Raw genomic sequence first — 14,169 nt, 5'->3', positions numbered from 1 at the left:
TCCAAAGCAAGGAGGCGGAGCTGTGGACCAGGAGCAGAATGCAGAGAACAGCACAGCAGTCGCTAAATCAACCAAAAGTCGCTGGGGCAGCAAAAAAAAGTAGCTACATTTTTACCAATAAGTCACTGGAGGGGTTGGCAATGCTGTGTGAAGCCCTTTCTCTCTTCACTAGCATTTAACTGCACGCGCTAAGCAGGGACGATTCTGATTGGCCAGCATGCCATGCAGATAGTGAAAGTGCCTGCTTGTGATTGGTCAGCATCCTATATGCATGTAGGAAGTGGATGTATGGAGTCTAGTGCATTGGAGGTACCATAGTCTAGTTTTTGTTGTATTAAAGAAGAAAATCTCAGCCTCTTGCAATATGGATTTTGCACATTCTATCTGAATTCAATTAATCGTGTAACACACACACACACACACACAGATGCTACTATGAAATTCAGTTGCTGAAATGGGGCTTTTATATACTCTTTGATGCCTGATGTTAGTTTCCAGGGCCTTTAGTTAAAATAACACTTGATCCTGTGGGGATTTGAGCGTCACAATGAGGTAGAAGTACTAACAGAGTGAGAAGCAGTGTACACCCCACAATATTTCCCCTCCGTTAGGCTACAGGAGGAAAAGCAACCCATTCTAATGAATATTGAATGCAATATCTGCTTGTCTCGTATTAGAATGACCTCAATAATTGAATGCTCTGTGGTATAATGGTCTGAAAGCTCCGGTTTGTATGAATGAATGTTCCACTGCATGGTGGATGTTGAGAGCAAGGGAGAGAACCACAGTTTTAAAAGGGATGCTAACTGTTGACCATTAATCAACTGTCTCAAAACTCTAGGTTTGCTGATATGCTCTGAAGCAAGTGCCAAGGAGTTCGCTAAATATAATTTAATATGCTTGGAGGCCATAGGTGAGACATTAAATAGGCTGGATAATGTATCTACTACAATTGAATGAATAGCATAAGGCTACTTTCAAGTCCCCCCCACAAACTCTTAACAAGGCTGTGCTTTATGGAGATTCATCAAGTGGATTGATAGCACAGAATAGCTGAGTATCAGTTTCTGCTAGGCTTGTCACAAAAAAACAATTTTACAAACAATACATTACCAGGACAAGTATCACAATACCGAGTAGTATCGAGATACCAAAGTGGAGAAATTCAGTGGCCTAGCATCCAGCTCGCCCCGTCCCCCGGAAGCTTGTTCATGTTTTCTAAACGTTCTCCAAAAACCTGTCATTGAATTCACACTTCTATTCAATACAGCACATTGAATTCCGCTCCAGCCATTACCACGAGTCCATCCTCCCCAGTTAAGGTGCCACCAACCTCCTATGATATACATGCATAATGATCTGCATATCCTTGTCGGTAAGGGGAAGACACTGCACAAAACCGGTTTCACTCTTTAGTTAACACTCTCCCTCCCTTCCTCACACACTATCTCCCTCTCAAACACACACACTACTCTCGCTCTCCCACAAACACTCTGCTCCCAACTTTTTAAACTTTAGGCACCAAAGAGCCCCAGAAATAAATAGAGTTGAACTAGTTGATGCACCGATATTACATTTTTGGCCGATATCAGATATTTTCCTTGCCAAAAAAACCCCGCATTTTAGCTGCCTTAAGCATTCTAGCACAGTTAAATAGTTAACACACACATGGACACAGCGGTCTTAGGCACTGCATCTCGGTGCAAGAGGCGTCACTACAGTCCCTGGTTCAAATCCAGACATAATCAAAACCTAAGGATTACAATAAGGATTAGGCACAATAGTGGACTTTGTGGTTAGCTTTCAAAATAAAAGTGGCATAATTCTACTATTTGTATTAATTTGCATCACTGTCAATTACACACTTATTTTGAAGGCAAACTGCAAATTCCACTGTTGTGCCTAATCCTTATTGTGGCTAGCTTCACAACACAACCTGGTCTGGTCGAGCGTCACTAGCCAGATGAAGCTAGCTGGCTGCTTATAACGGAAGCTTTGGGCAACAGGGTTAAATGGCTCGCTAGCTATTTATTTTCATGAACTGAACAACAAGTTGCAACCTAGTTAATACTTACTCAAGGATTCTGGTCATTGCTAATACTTACTCAAGGATTCTGGTCATTGCTAATACTTACTCAAGGATTCCGGTCATTGCTAATACTTACTCAAGGATTCTGGTCATTGTTTTCAGGCTGGTTGTATTGGTGCTAGCTACCCCAGAAGTTGCGGTTGAGGCCTCCCGGGTGGCGCAGTGGTTAAGGGCGCTGTACTGCAGCGCCAGCTGTGCCATCAGAGTCCCTGGGTTCGCGCCCAGGCTCTGTCGTAACCGGCCGCGACCGGGAGGTCCGTGGGGCGACGCACAATTGGCCTAGCGTCGCCCGGGTTAGGGAGGGCTTGGTTGGTAGGGGTGTCCTTGTCTCATCGCGCACCAGCGACACAGTGCACGGTGTTTCCTCCGGCGCATTGGTGCGGCTGGCTTCCGGGTTGGATGTGTGCTGTGTTAAGAAGCAGTGCGGCTTGGTTGGGTTGTGTATCGGAGGATGCATGACTTTCAACCTTCGTCTCTCCCGAGCCCGTACGGGAGTTGTAGCGATGAGACAAGATAGTAGCTACTACAACAATTGGATACCATGAAATTGGGGAGAAAAAGGGGTTTAAAAAAAAGAAGTTGCGGTTGAACAAATGCTTTATTATCAACTCGGTATTGTAAACACATCGCTCGTGGCCGGTGTTTGTTTGCAGACTTTTCTTTTGTAGAGCTTTGACAGTGCTACTGTATTTATTTATTTTTGACACGCAAAGACCCAAATTGCGTTCCATAGTATGTATATCGTGAAGCTAATAGAAGTGACGCTATTACTGTGTTACTCCAGTAGGGCAACATCTGAAAAATAGCGCACCTGGTAGTGTGTACTGGTGCTCGACCAGTCGATGAAAGCCAACATCACCCACTACAGAGAACGGTTGATTGTCAAGGGCAATGAATTCCATTATCTTGGCTTTAATGGATTTTTCCTTTGAGTTGTCTCGTTGAAATGTTGTTACTCTTTCAAATGACTGCTCGACTTGTTGACTGCTCGATCCACATAGCAGACATTGTGGGCTAGGTTAGGAATGCTGTGTTGCGCAAACTTTTGGGTGCCATTATTACATCATGTACCTACGCTATGTAGGTATGCACGTTAGCTTTGTATTCGGTTTTTAACATCGGCGTTAAACTAGACATCGGGCCAATACCGATGTTGGCATTTTTAGCTAATATTGGCCAATTCCGATATGTTCACCGATATCATGCATCCCTAATTTTAAGCTTACATTCGGCCTATATGAATCCTACCTTTTTTGAAGCACATCTCATGAGTAGCAGACCCTTCAGTCCTGTGACAATCAAATTTGCCTAAACCTACTGTCAAGTTGTTTGCTAGATAGGTAACGTGACTGAACAAGGTTGTTTGTTATCAAACCAATTAGCAACCCGGGATTAGTTTAAAATGGCCCACAACATGGGTTGTTTCTCAGTGTGCATTCGGAAAGTATTCAGACCCCTTCACTTTTTCCACATGTTATTACATTACAGCCTTATTCTAAAATGGATTAAATAATTTTTTCCCCACATCAATGTACACACTAACTCATAAATGACAAAGCAAAAAGTTTTAAATTTTAGTCAATGTATAAAAATAAAAAAAATGAAATCACATTTGCATAAATATTCCTACCCATTACTCAGTACTTTGTTGACGCACCTTTGGCAGCGATTACAGCCTCGAGTCTTCTTGGGTATGACGCTACAAGCTTGGCACACCTGTATTTGAGGAGTTTTTCCCAGTCTTCTCTGCAGATCCTCTCAAGCTCTGCCAGGTTGGATGGAGAGCATCACCGCACAGTTTTTTTCAGGTCTCTCCAGACATGTTCGATTTGAAGGATATTTAGAGACTTGTCCCGAAGCCACTCCTGCATTGTCTTGGCTGTGTGCTTAGCATCGTTGTCCTGTTGGAAGGTGAACCTTGGCCCCATTCTGAGGTCCTGAGCACTCTGGAGCAGGCTTTTATCAAGGGTCTCTCTGTACTTTGCACCGTTCATCTTTCCCTCGATCCTGATTAGTCTCCCAGTCCCTGCCTCTGAAAAATATCCCCACATGATTCTTCCACCACCATACTTCACCGTAGAGATGGTGCCAGGTTTCCTCCAGACATTGAAGCTTGGCATTCATGCCAGAGAATCTTGTTTCTCATGGTCTGAGAGTCCTTTTAGGTGCTTTTTGGCAAACTCCAAGCGAACTGTTGTGCCTTTTACTGTGGCGTGAGGGGCTTTCGTCTGGCCACCATACAGGCCTGTTTAGTGGAGTGCTGCAGAGAGTTGTCCTTCTGGAAGGTTCTCCCATCTCCAAAGAGGAGCTTTGTCAGGGAAACCATTGGGTTCTTGGTTCAAATCAAATCAAATTTTATTTGTCACATACACATGGTTAGCAGATGTTAATGCGAGTGTAGCGAAATGCTTGTGCTTCTAGTTCCGACAATGCAGTAATAACCAACAAGTAATCTAACTAACAATTCCAAAACTACTGTCTTGTACACAGTGTGAGGGGATAAAGAATATGTACATAAGGATATATGAATGCGTGATGGTACAGAGCAGCATAGGCAGATACAGTAGATTGTATCGAGTACAGTATATACATATGAGATGAGTATGTAAACAAAGTGGCATAGTTAAAGTGGCTAGTGATACATGTATTACATAAGGATACAGTCGATGATATAGAGTACAGTATATACGTATGCCTATGAGATGAATAATGTAGGGTAAGTAACATTATATAAGGTAGCATTGTTTAAAGTGGCTAGTGATATATTTACATCATTTCCCATCAATTCCCATTATTAAAGTGGCTGGAGTTGAGTCAGTGTCAGTGTGTTGGCAGCAGCCACTCAATGTTAGTGGTGGCTGTTTAACAGTCTGATAGCCTTGAGATAGAAGCTGTTTTTCAGTCTCTCGGTCCCAGCTTTGATGCACCTGTACTGACCTCGCCTTCTGGATGATAGCGGGGTGAACAGGCAGTGGCTTGGGTGGTTGATGTCCTTGATGATCTTTATGGCCTTCCTGTGACATCGGGTGGTGTAGGTGTCCTGGAGGGCAGGTAGTTTGCCCCCGGTGATGCGTTGTGCAGACCTCACTACCCTCTGGAGGGCCTTACGGTTGAGGGCGGAGCAGTTGCCGTACCAGGCGGTGATACAGCCCGCCAGGATGCTCTCGATTGTGCATCTGTAGAAGTTTGTGAGTGCTTTTGGTGACAAGCCAAATTTCTTCAGCCTCCTGAGGTTGAAGAGGCGCTGCTGCGCCTTCTTCACAATGCTGTCTGTGTGAGTGGACCAATTCAGTTTGTCTGTGATGTGTATGCCGAGGAACTTAAAACTTGCTACCCTCTCCACTACTGTTCCATCGATGTGGATAGGGGGGTGTTCCCTCTGCTGTTTCCTGAAGTCCACAATCATCTCCTTAGTTTTGTTGACGTTGAGTGTGAGGTTATTTTCCTGACACCACACTCCGAGGGCCCTCACCTCCTCCCCGTAGGCCGTCTCGTCGTTGTTGGTAATCAAGCCTACCACTGTTGTGTCGTCCGCAAACTTGATGATTGAGTTGGAGGCGTGCGTGGCCACGCAGTCGTGGGTGAACAGGGAGTACAGGAGAGGGCTCAGAACGCACCCTTGTGGGGCCCCAGTGTTGAGGATCAGCGGGGAGGAGATGTTGTTGCCTACCCTCACCACCTGGGGACGGCCCGTCAGGAAGTCCAGTACCCAGTTGCACAGGGCGGGGTCGAGACCCAGGGTCTCGAGCTTGATGACGAGCTTGGAGGGTACTATGGTGTTGAATGCCGAGCTGTAGTCAATGAACAGCATTCTCACATAGGTATTCCTCTTGTCCAGATGGGTTAGGGCAGTGTGCAGTGTGGTTGAGATTGCATCGTCTGTGGACCTATTTGGGCGGTAAGCAAATTGGAGTGGGTCTAGGGTGTCAGGTAGGGTGGAGGTGATATGGTCCTTGACTAGTCTCTCAAAGCACTTCATGATGACGGAAGTGAGTGCTACGGGGCGGTAGTCGTTTAGCTCAGTTACCTTAGCTTTCTTGGGAACAGGAACAATGGTGGCCCTCTTGAAGCATGTGGGAACAGCAGACTGGTATAGGGATTGATTGAATATGTCCGTAAACACACCGGCCAGCTGGTCTGCGCATGCTCTGAGGGCGCGGCTGGGGATGCCGTCTGGGCCTGCAGCCTTGCGAGGGTTAACACGTTTAAATGTCTTACTCACCTCGGCTGCAGTGAAGGAGAGACCGCAAGTTTTCGTTGCAGGCCGTGTCAGTGGCACTGTATTGTCCTCAAAGCGGGCAAAAAAGTTATTTAGTCTGCCTGGGAGCAGGACATCCTGGTCTGTGACTGGGCTGGATTTCTTCCTGTAGTCCGTGATTGACTGTAGACCCTGCCACATGCCTCTTGTGTCTGAGCCGTTGAATTGAGATTCTACTTTGTCTCTGTACTGACGCTTAGCTTGTTTGATAGCCTTGCGGAGGGAATAGCTGCACTGTTTGTATTCGGTCATGTTACCAGACACCTTGCCCTGATTAAAAGCAGTGGTTCGCGCTTTCAGTTTCACACGAATGCTGCCATCAATCCACGGTTTCTGGTTAGGGAATGTTTTAATCGTTGCTATGGGAACGACATCTTCAACGCACGTTCTAATGAACTCGCACACCGAATCAGCGTATTCGTCAATGTTGTTGTCTGACGCAATACGAAACATGTCCCAGTCCACGTGATGGAAGCAATCTTGGAGTGTGGAGTCAGCTTGGTCGGACCAGCGTTGGACAGACCTCAGCGTGGGAGCCTCTTGTTTTAGTTTCTGTCTGTAGGCAGGGATCAACAAAATGGAGTCGTGGTCAGCTTTTCCGAAAGGGGGGCGGGGCCGGGCCTTATATGCGTCGCGGAAGTTAGAGTAACAATGATCCAAGGTCTTTCCACCCCTGGTTGCGCAATCGATATGCTGATAAAATTTGGGGAGTCTTGTTTTCAGATTAGCCTTGTTAAAATCCCCAGCTACAATGAATGCAGCCTCCGGATAAATGGTTTCCAGTTTGCAAAGAGTCAAATAAAGTTTGTTCAGAGCCAACGATGTGTCTGCTTGGGGGGGGATATATACGGCTGTGATTATAATCGAAGAGAATTCTCTTGGTAGATAATGCGGTCTACATTTGATTGTGAGGAATTCTAAATCAGGTGAACAGAAGGATTTGAGTTCCTGTATGTTTCTTTCATCACACCATGTCACGTTAGTCATAAGGCATACGCCCCCGCCCCTCTTTTTACCAGAAAGATGTTTTTTCCTGTCTGCGCGATGCGTGGAGAAACCTGTTGGCTGCACCGCTTCGGATAGCGTCTCTCCAGTAAGCCACGTTTCCGTGAAGCAAAGAACGTTACAGTCTCTGATGTCCCTCTGGAATGCTACCCTTGCTCGGATTTCATCAACCTTGTTGTCAAGAGACTGGACATTGGCAAGAAGAATGCTAGGGAATGGTGCACGATGTGCCCGTCTCCGGAGTCTGACCAGAAGACCGCCTCGTTTCCCTCTTTTTCGGAGTCGTTTTTTTGGGTCGCTGCATGGGATCCACTCCGTTGTCCTGTTTGTAAGGCAGAGCACAGGATCCGCGTCGCGAAAAGCGTATTCTTGGTCGTACTGATGGTGAGTTGACGCTGATCTTATATTCAGTAGTTCTTCTCGACTGTATGTGATGAAACCTAAGATGACCTGGGGTACTAATGTAAGAAATAACACGTAAAAAAACAAAAAACTGCATAGTTTCCTAGGAACGCGAAGCGAGGCGGCCATCTCTGTCGGCGCCGGAAGTTACCTCTCTGACCAAGGCCCTTCTCCCCCAATTGCTCACTTTGGCTGGGCGGCTAGCTTTAGGAATAGTCTTGGTGGTTCCAAGAGAATGATGGAGACTTCCATTTTAAGAATAATTGAGGCCACTGTGTTCTTGGGGATTTTCAGTGCTGCAGACATTTTTTGGTACCATTCCCCAAATCTGTGCCTTCGACACAGTCGTGTCTCGGAGATCTATGGACAATTCCTTCGACCTCATGGCTTGGTCTTTGCTCTGACATGCACTGTCAACTGTGAGACCTTATATAGACAGGTGTGTGTCTTTCCAAATCATGTCCAATCAATTGAATTGACCACAGGTGGACTCCAATTTAAGTTGTAGAACATCTCAAGGTTGATAAATGGAAACAGAATGCAATTTTGAGTCTCATAGCAAAGGATCTGAGTACTTATGTGAATAAGGTATTTCTGTTTTTTATTTGTAATAAATTTGCTAAAATTTCGAAACCTGTTTTTGCTTTGTCATTGTGGGTAGATTGAGGATTTTTAAAATCAATTTTTGTAACAAAGTGGGAAAAGTGAAATGGTCTGAATACTTTCCGAATTTATTGTAATACCGTGATGCCCACTCATGCTCCAAGTGCATTCTCTTGAGTGTGGAGAATGCATAAAACATTACATTTGAGAAGCACTCGCACTCCCCCTACTGTATGACCTTACAATGCATCTCCAGCCAGGACAATGGTAACAATAGAGATGAAACAAGATGTACACAAAGAAAACGTTTTACTTCATAATTATCAGCTAGATATATGTGAATTATTGTAATCTAGCTAGATAAACAGGCAAAAAGGACCTAAAACTAATATTATGCAAGGTAGAGTAGATGTAAATTCTTCGTGGGTAGCTAGTTAACAATTCTTTGTGGCTAACAGTAGTAGTTAGCCAGTTAGCTCTATTGCCTTACTATGGGCTTGCCCCCCTTTTTCTATTGTATTATTGACTTTATGTTTGTTTATTCCATGTGTAACTCTGTTTGTCACTTTGCTTTATCTTAGCCAGGTTGTAGTTGTAAATGAGAACATGTTCTCAACCGGCCTACCTGGTTAAATAAAGGTGAAATAAAAAAATAAAAATGTATTAATGCATCAAGATAATATTGTAGACAGGCAACATATGAGATGTGAATAGGCAACATTTTTATTCTGAAGTTGGAGTGTATTTTCTTGCTTCAGCTCAAATCATGTCTGCCGTTTGGTTTCTTGAAAATGTGCATGCTTTTTTACATGGTTGCGTCATATTTCTTTGCATACTTTCCGTTGAAGTTTGCATCGATGCATGCTTCAAAATATGTACAAACGACTAAGAAAAGGCCTTCTAGGCAGGGTTGCAAAAAAAAAAAAAAAAGATTAAGATGGGCAAAAGAACAGACACTGGACAGAGGAACTCTGCCTAGAAGGCCAGCATCCCAGAGTCGCCTCTTCACTGTTGATGTTGAGACTGGTGTTTTGCGGGTACTATTTAATGAAGCTGCCAGTTGAGGACTTGTGAGGTGTCTGTTTCTCAAACTAGACACTAATGTACTTGTCCTCTTGCTCAGTTGTGCACCGGGACCTCCCACTCTTTCTATTCTGGTTAGAGCCCGTTTGTGCTGTTCTGTGAAGGAGGTAGTACACAGCGTTGTACGATATCTTCAGTTTCTTGGCAATTTCTGGCATGGAATAGCCTTCATTTCTCAGAAGAATAGACTGACGAGTTCCAAAAGAAAAGTTATTTGTTTCTGGCCATTTTATCGAACCCACAAATGCTGATGCTCCAGATACTCAACTAGTCTAAAGAAGGCCAGTTTTATTGCTTCTTTAATTAGGACAACAGTTTCCAGCTAACGTAATTGCAAAATGGTTTTCTAATGATCAATTAGCCTTTTTATAAACTTGGGTTAGCTAACACAACGTGCCATTGGAACACAGGAATGATGGTTTCTGATAATGGGCCTCTGTACTAGTGGTCGACCGAGTGATTTTTCAATGCCAATACCGATTATTGGAGGACCAAAAAAGCTGATACCGATTAATCGGCCGATTTTTATATATATATATATATACTTGTTTTGTTTGTAATAATGACAATTACAACAATACTGAATGAACACTTATTTTAACTTAATATAATACATCAATAAAAATCAATTTAGCCTCAAATAAATAATGAAACATGGTTTAAATAATGCAAAAACAAAGTGTTGGAGAAGTAAAAGTGCAATATGTGCCATGTAAAAAGCTAACGTTTGAGTTCCTTGCTCAGAACATGAGAACATATGAAAGTTGGTGGTTCTACTAGTATTGCCAGTGTAACAGTATAGCTTCCGTCCCTCTTCTCGCTCCTACCTGGGCTCGAACCAGGAACACATCAACAACAGCCACACTCGAAGCAGCGTTACCCATCGCTCCACAAAAGCCGCGACCCTTGCAGAGCATGGTGAATAACTACTTCAAGTCTCAGAGCGAGTGACGTTTGAAATGCTATTAGCGCACACCCAGCTAACTAGCTAGCCATTTCACATCGGTTACACCAGCCATTAGGCTGATAGGCTTGAAGTCATAAACAGCGCTGTGCTTGTGAAGAGCTGCTGGAAAAATGCACGAAAGTGCTGTTTGAATGAATGCTTACAAGCCTGCTGCTGCCTACCATCGGTCAGTCAGACTGCTCTATCAAATCATAGACTTAATTATAACATAATAACACACCGAAATACGAGCCTTTGGTCATTAATATGGTCGAATCCGGAAACTATCATTTCAAAAACAAAACTTTTATTATTTCAGTGAAATACGTTACCTTTCGGTATTTTATCTAACGGGTGGCATCCCTAAGTCTAAATATTCTTGTTACATTGCACAACCTTCAATGTTATGTCATAATTACGTAAAATTCTGGCAAATTAGTTCCCAATGAGCCAGGTTGCCCAAACTGTTGCATATACCCTGACTCTGCGTGCAATGACAGAGAAATGACAGAATTTCACCTGGTTAATATTGCCTGCTAACCTGGATTTCTTTTAGCTAAATATGCAGGTTTAAAAATGTATACCTCTGTGTATGGATTTTAAGAAAGGCATTGGTGTTTATGGTTAGGTACAGTCGTCCAACGATTGTGCTTTTTTCGCAAATGCGCTTTTGTTAAATCATCCCCCAGCGTTGCATCGATTATATGGAACGCAGGACACGAGTAATTCATCAACCATGTGTAGTTATAACTAGTGATTATGATTGTTTTTTAGAAGATAAGTTTAATGCTAGCTAGCAACTTACCTTAGCTACTACTGCATTCGCGTAACAGGCAGGCTCCTCATGAGAGGCAGGTGGTTAGGGTGTTGGACTAGTTAACTGTAAGGTTGCAAGATTGAGCTGACAAGGTAAAAATCTGTCGTTCTGCCCCTGAACAAGGCAGTTAACCCACCATTCCTAGACAGTCATTGAAAATAAGAAAGTTTTCTTAACCGACTTGCCTAGTTAAATAAAGGTATAAAAAATATCTAAAAAATCGGCGCCCAAAAATATTTTCGATTGTTATGAAAACTTGAAATCGGCCCTAATTAATCGGCCATTCCGATTAATCGGTCGACCTCTACTCTGTACGCCTATGTAGATATTCCATAAAAAATCTGCCGTTTCCAGCTACAAGTCATTTACAACATTAACAATGTCTACACTGTATTTCTGATAAATTTGATGTTATTTTAATGGACAAAAAAATGTGCTTTTCTTTCAGAAACAAGGACATTTCCAAGTGACCCCAAACGTTTGAATGGTAGTGTATATCTGGGGGAAAACATCAAGCAGTTAGTTCCATATCTCATTTATTTTTCTGTTTTTGTTTTTTCTTTAGTTGGAGAAATTGAGACGAGCGACTCCCTGGGTCTGGAGATCTCTGAAACCATGTCAGTCACCGTCCACGAGAACCGAAAGTCCCGGACCAGCACGGGCTCCATGAACATCTCTCTGTTCCATAAGCCCTCGCATCCAGACAGTGTGCTCACCCACCTCAACACCCTCCGAAAGCAATGCATGTTCACTGATGTGACACTGTGGGCGGGGGACCGCTCCTTCCCCTGCCATCGGGCCGTACTAGCTGCATGCAGCCGCTACTTTGAGGCCATGTTCAGTGGAGGCTTGAGGGAGAGCCTGGACAATGAGGTGAACTTCAGAGACAGTGTGCATCCAGAGGTGCTGGAGCTGCTGCTTGACTTTGCCTACTCATCACGCGTCATCATCAATGAGGAGAACGCAGAGTCGTTACTCGAGGCGGGAGACATGCTGCAGTTCCACGACATCCGAGACGCTGCCGCAGAGTTCCTGGAGAAGAACCTGCACTCGTCCAACTGCCTGGGCATGATGCTGCTGTCCGACGCCCACCAGTGCAAACGGCTATATGAGCTCTCCTGGAGGATGTGCCTGGTGCACTTTGAGGCGGTGCGGGACACAGAGAACTTCTACGGCCTCAACAAGGACAAGCTGCTGGACCTGATCCTCAGTGACGAGCTGGAGATCGAGGATGAGCAGATCGTGTTCAACGCTGTGATGCGCTGGGTGCGATATGACCTGGATGGCCGCAGAGACTACCTCCCTGAGCTGCTGCGGGGCATCCGCCTGGCCCTGCTGCCCTCTGAGTGTCTGATCGAGGCGGTGGCCTGCGAGGAGCTGGTGATGTCAGACAAAAGGAGCCGGCAGATCGTGGAGGAGGCCATGCAGTGCAAGAAGAAAATTCTGCAGAACGATGGGGTGGTCACCAGCCCCTGTGCCCGACCTCGCAAGGCAGGCCACACACTGCTCATCCTGGGAGGACAGACCTTCATGTGTGATAAGATCTACCAGGTGGACCACAAAGCCAAGGAGATCATCCCCAAGTCTGACCTGCCCAGCCCCAGGAAGGAGTTCAGTGCCTGTGCCATCGGATGTAAGGTCTACGTGACTGGGGGGAGGGGTTCTGAGAACGGGGTGTCTAAGGATGTTTGGATCTATGACACGGTCCACGAGGAGTGGTCTAAAGGAGCACCCATGTTGATAGCACGTTTCGGCCATGGCTCTGCTGAACTGGAGAACTGCCTGTATGTGGTGGGCGGCCACACTGCCATAGCAGGTGTCTTCCCTGCCTCCCCCTCAGTCTCCCTCAAACAGGTAGAGCGGTATGACCCGCTTACAAACAAATGGACCATGATGGCGCCACTTAGAGACGGTGTTAGCAATGCAGCCGTGGTCAGCGCCAAGCTGAAGCTGTTTGTCTTTGGTGGCACCACAATCCACAGAGACAAGGCCTCCAAGGTGCAGTGCTACGACCCTCTAGGGAACCGTTGGGCCATCGCAGCAGAGTGTCCGCAGCCGTGGAGATACACGGCCGCCGCTGTTCTAGGCAGTCAGATCTTCATCATGGGTGGAGACACTGAGTTCACCGCCGCTTCTGCCTACCGCTTTGACTGTGAGACCAACCAGTGGTCTCGTGTTGGGGACATGACTTCTAAAAGAATGAGCTGCCATGCTGTGGCCTCTGGAAACAAACTGTACGTGGTGGGGGGCTACTTTGGGACGCAGCGCTGCAAGACACTAGACTGTTATGACCCCACGTCCGATAGCTGGAACAGTATAACCACAGTGCCTTACTCACTAATTCCTACTGCGTTCGTAAGCACCTGGAAACATCTACCAGCCTAGCTGCCTCTACAAGAATAAGGAGAGGTCTCCAGAACTGGGTGAGCAATAAGCATATTGTTTTATCCTAGTAATAGATGTTGGTAAGAAATGTCATATTTGTAAGAATTCCTATGCAAGCACGTGCACCGTGTACATCCTTTGACAATATTAATAGAGCACTTTACATAACATGTCCTATATTTCCCCAAACACTGACTGTCTTTTCTCACTCAAATGCTTTCAAGTGAAAGAGCCTCAGAAGTCTGCTAGCTTTTGACGTAAACACTCAGCAGACTAGTGTTGCCCAGTACCGAAACTTCTGTACTTTTGCAGTGCTAGAACATGAAAAAACAGTTCGGTACTATAATATTTGTTACTTTCAGTACTTCTGTCAAATGTGTCTCGCGTTGTCTACTGATTTTAGAGAGCATCGAGTCTATCAACGCAGCCGATGTCTCCTTATAGCGTGAACGTACCGTGCCTGCTCACTTACTCAATGCTAGCTCTAGCCTGTACTAAGGAACCACTGCACTCACTCAGTCTGGGCTGCATCATGTTAGCGCCCCACTCACACACTTGAATAATGGAACACGTTATGTGGA

The 14,169-nt window shown here is 45.1% G+C and overlaps 2 protein-coding genes across 4 annotated transcripts in view; one reads left to right on the top strand and one right to left on the bottom strand.

Moving 5' to 3' along the window:
• Window positions 1–14,169, bottom strand: part of LOC139370552 (cytosolic carboxypeptidase 4) — a 259,601-nt gene that overhangs the window by 183,380 nt on the left and 62,052 nt on the right. The gene's annotated exons all lie outside the window — the stretch shown is intronic.
• The window catches only part of LOC139370533 (ectodermal-neural cortex 2), a 52,924-nt gene that overhangs the window by 15,263 nt on the left and 23,492 nt on the right, over window positions 1–14,169 (top strand). For all 3 annotated transcript variants that reach the window (XM_071110092.1, XM_071110101.1, XM_071110109.1), the window contains one exon: window positions 11,769–13,626. In XM_071110092.1, the coding sequence (XP_070966193.1) occupies window positions 11,769–13,588 (1,820 nt within the window). In that variant the 3' untranslated portion in view covers window positions 13,589–13,626. The remainder of the gene's footprint in view (window positions 1–11,768; window positions 13,627–14,169) is intronic.

Source organism: Oncorhynchus clarkii, chromosome 2 (genome assembly GCF_045791955.1).
Source record: "Oncorhynchus clarkii lewisi isolate Uvic-CL-2024 chromosome 2, UVic_Ocla_1.0, whole genome shotgun sequence".
Classification (NCBI taxonomy): Eukaryota; Metazoa; Chordata; class Actinopteri; order Salmoniformes; family Salmonidae; genus Oncorhynchus; species Oncorhynchus clarkii.
This window is presented reverse-complemented; position numbering and strand designations above follow the sequence as displayed.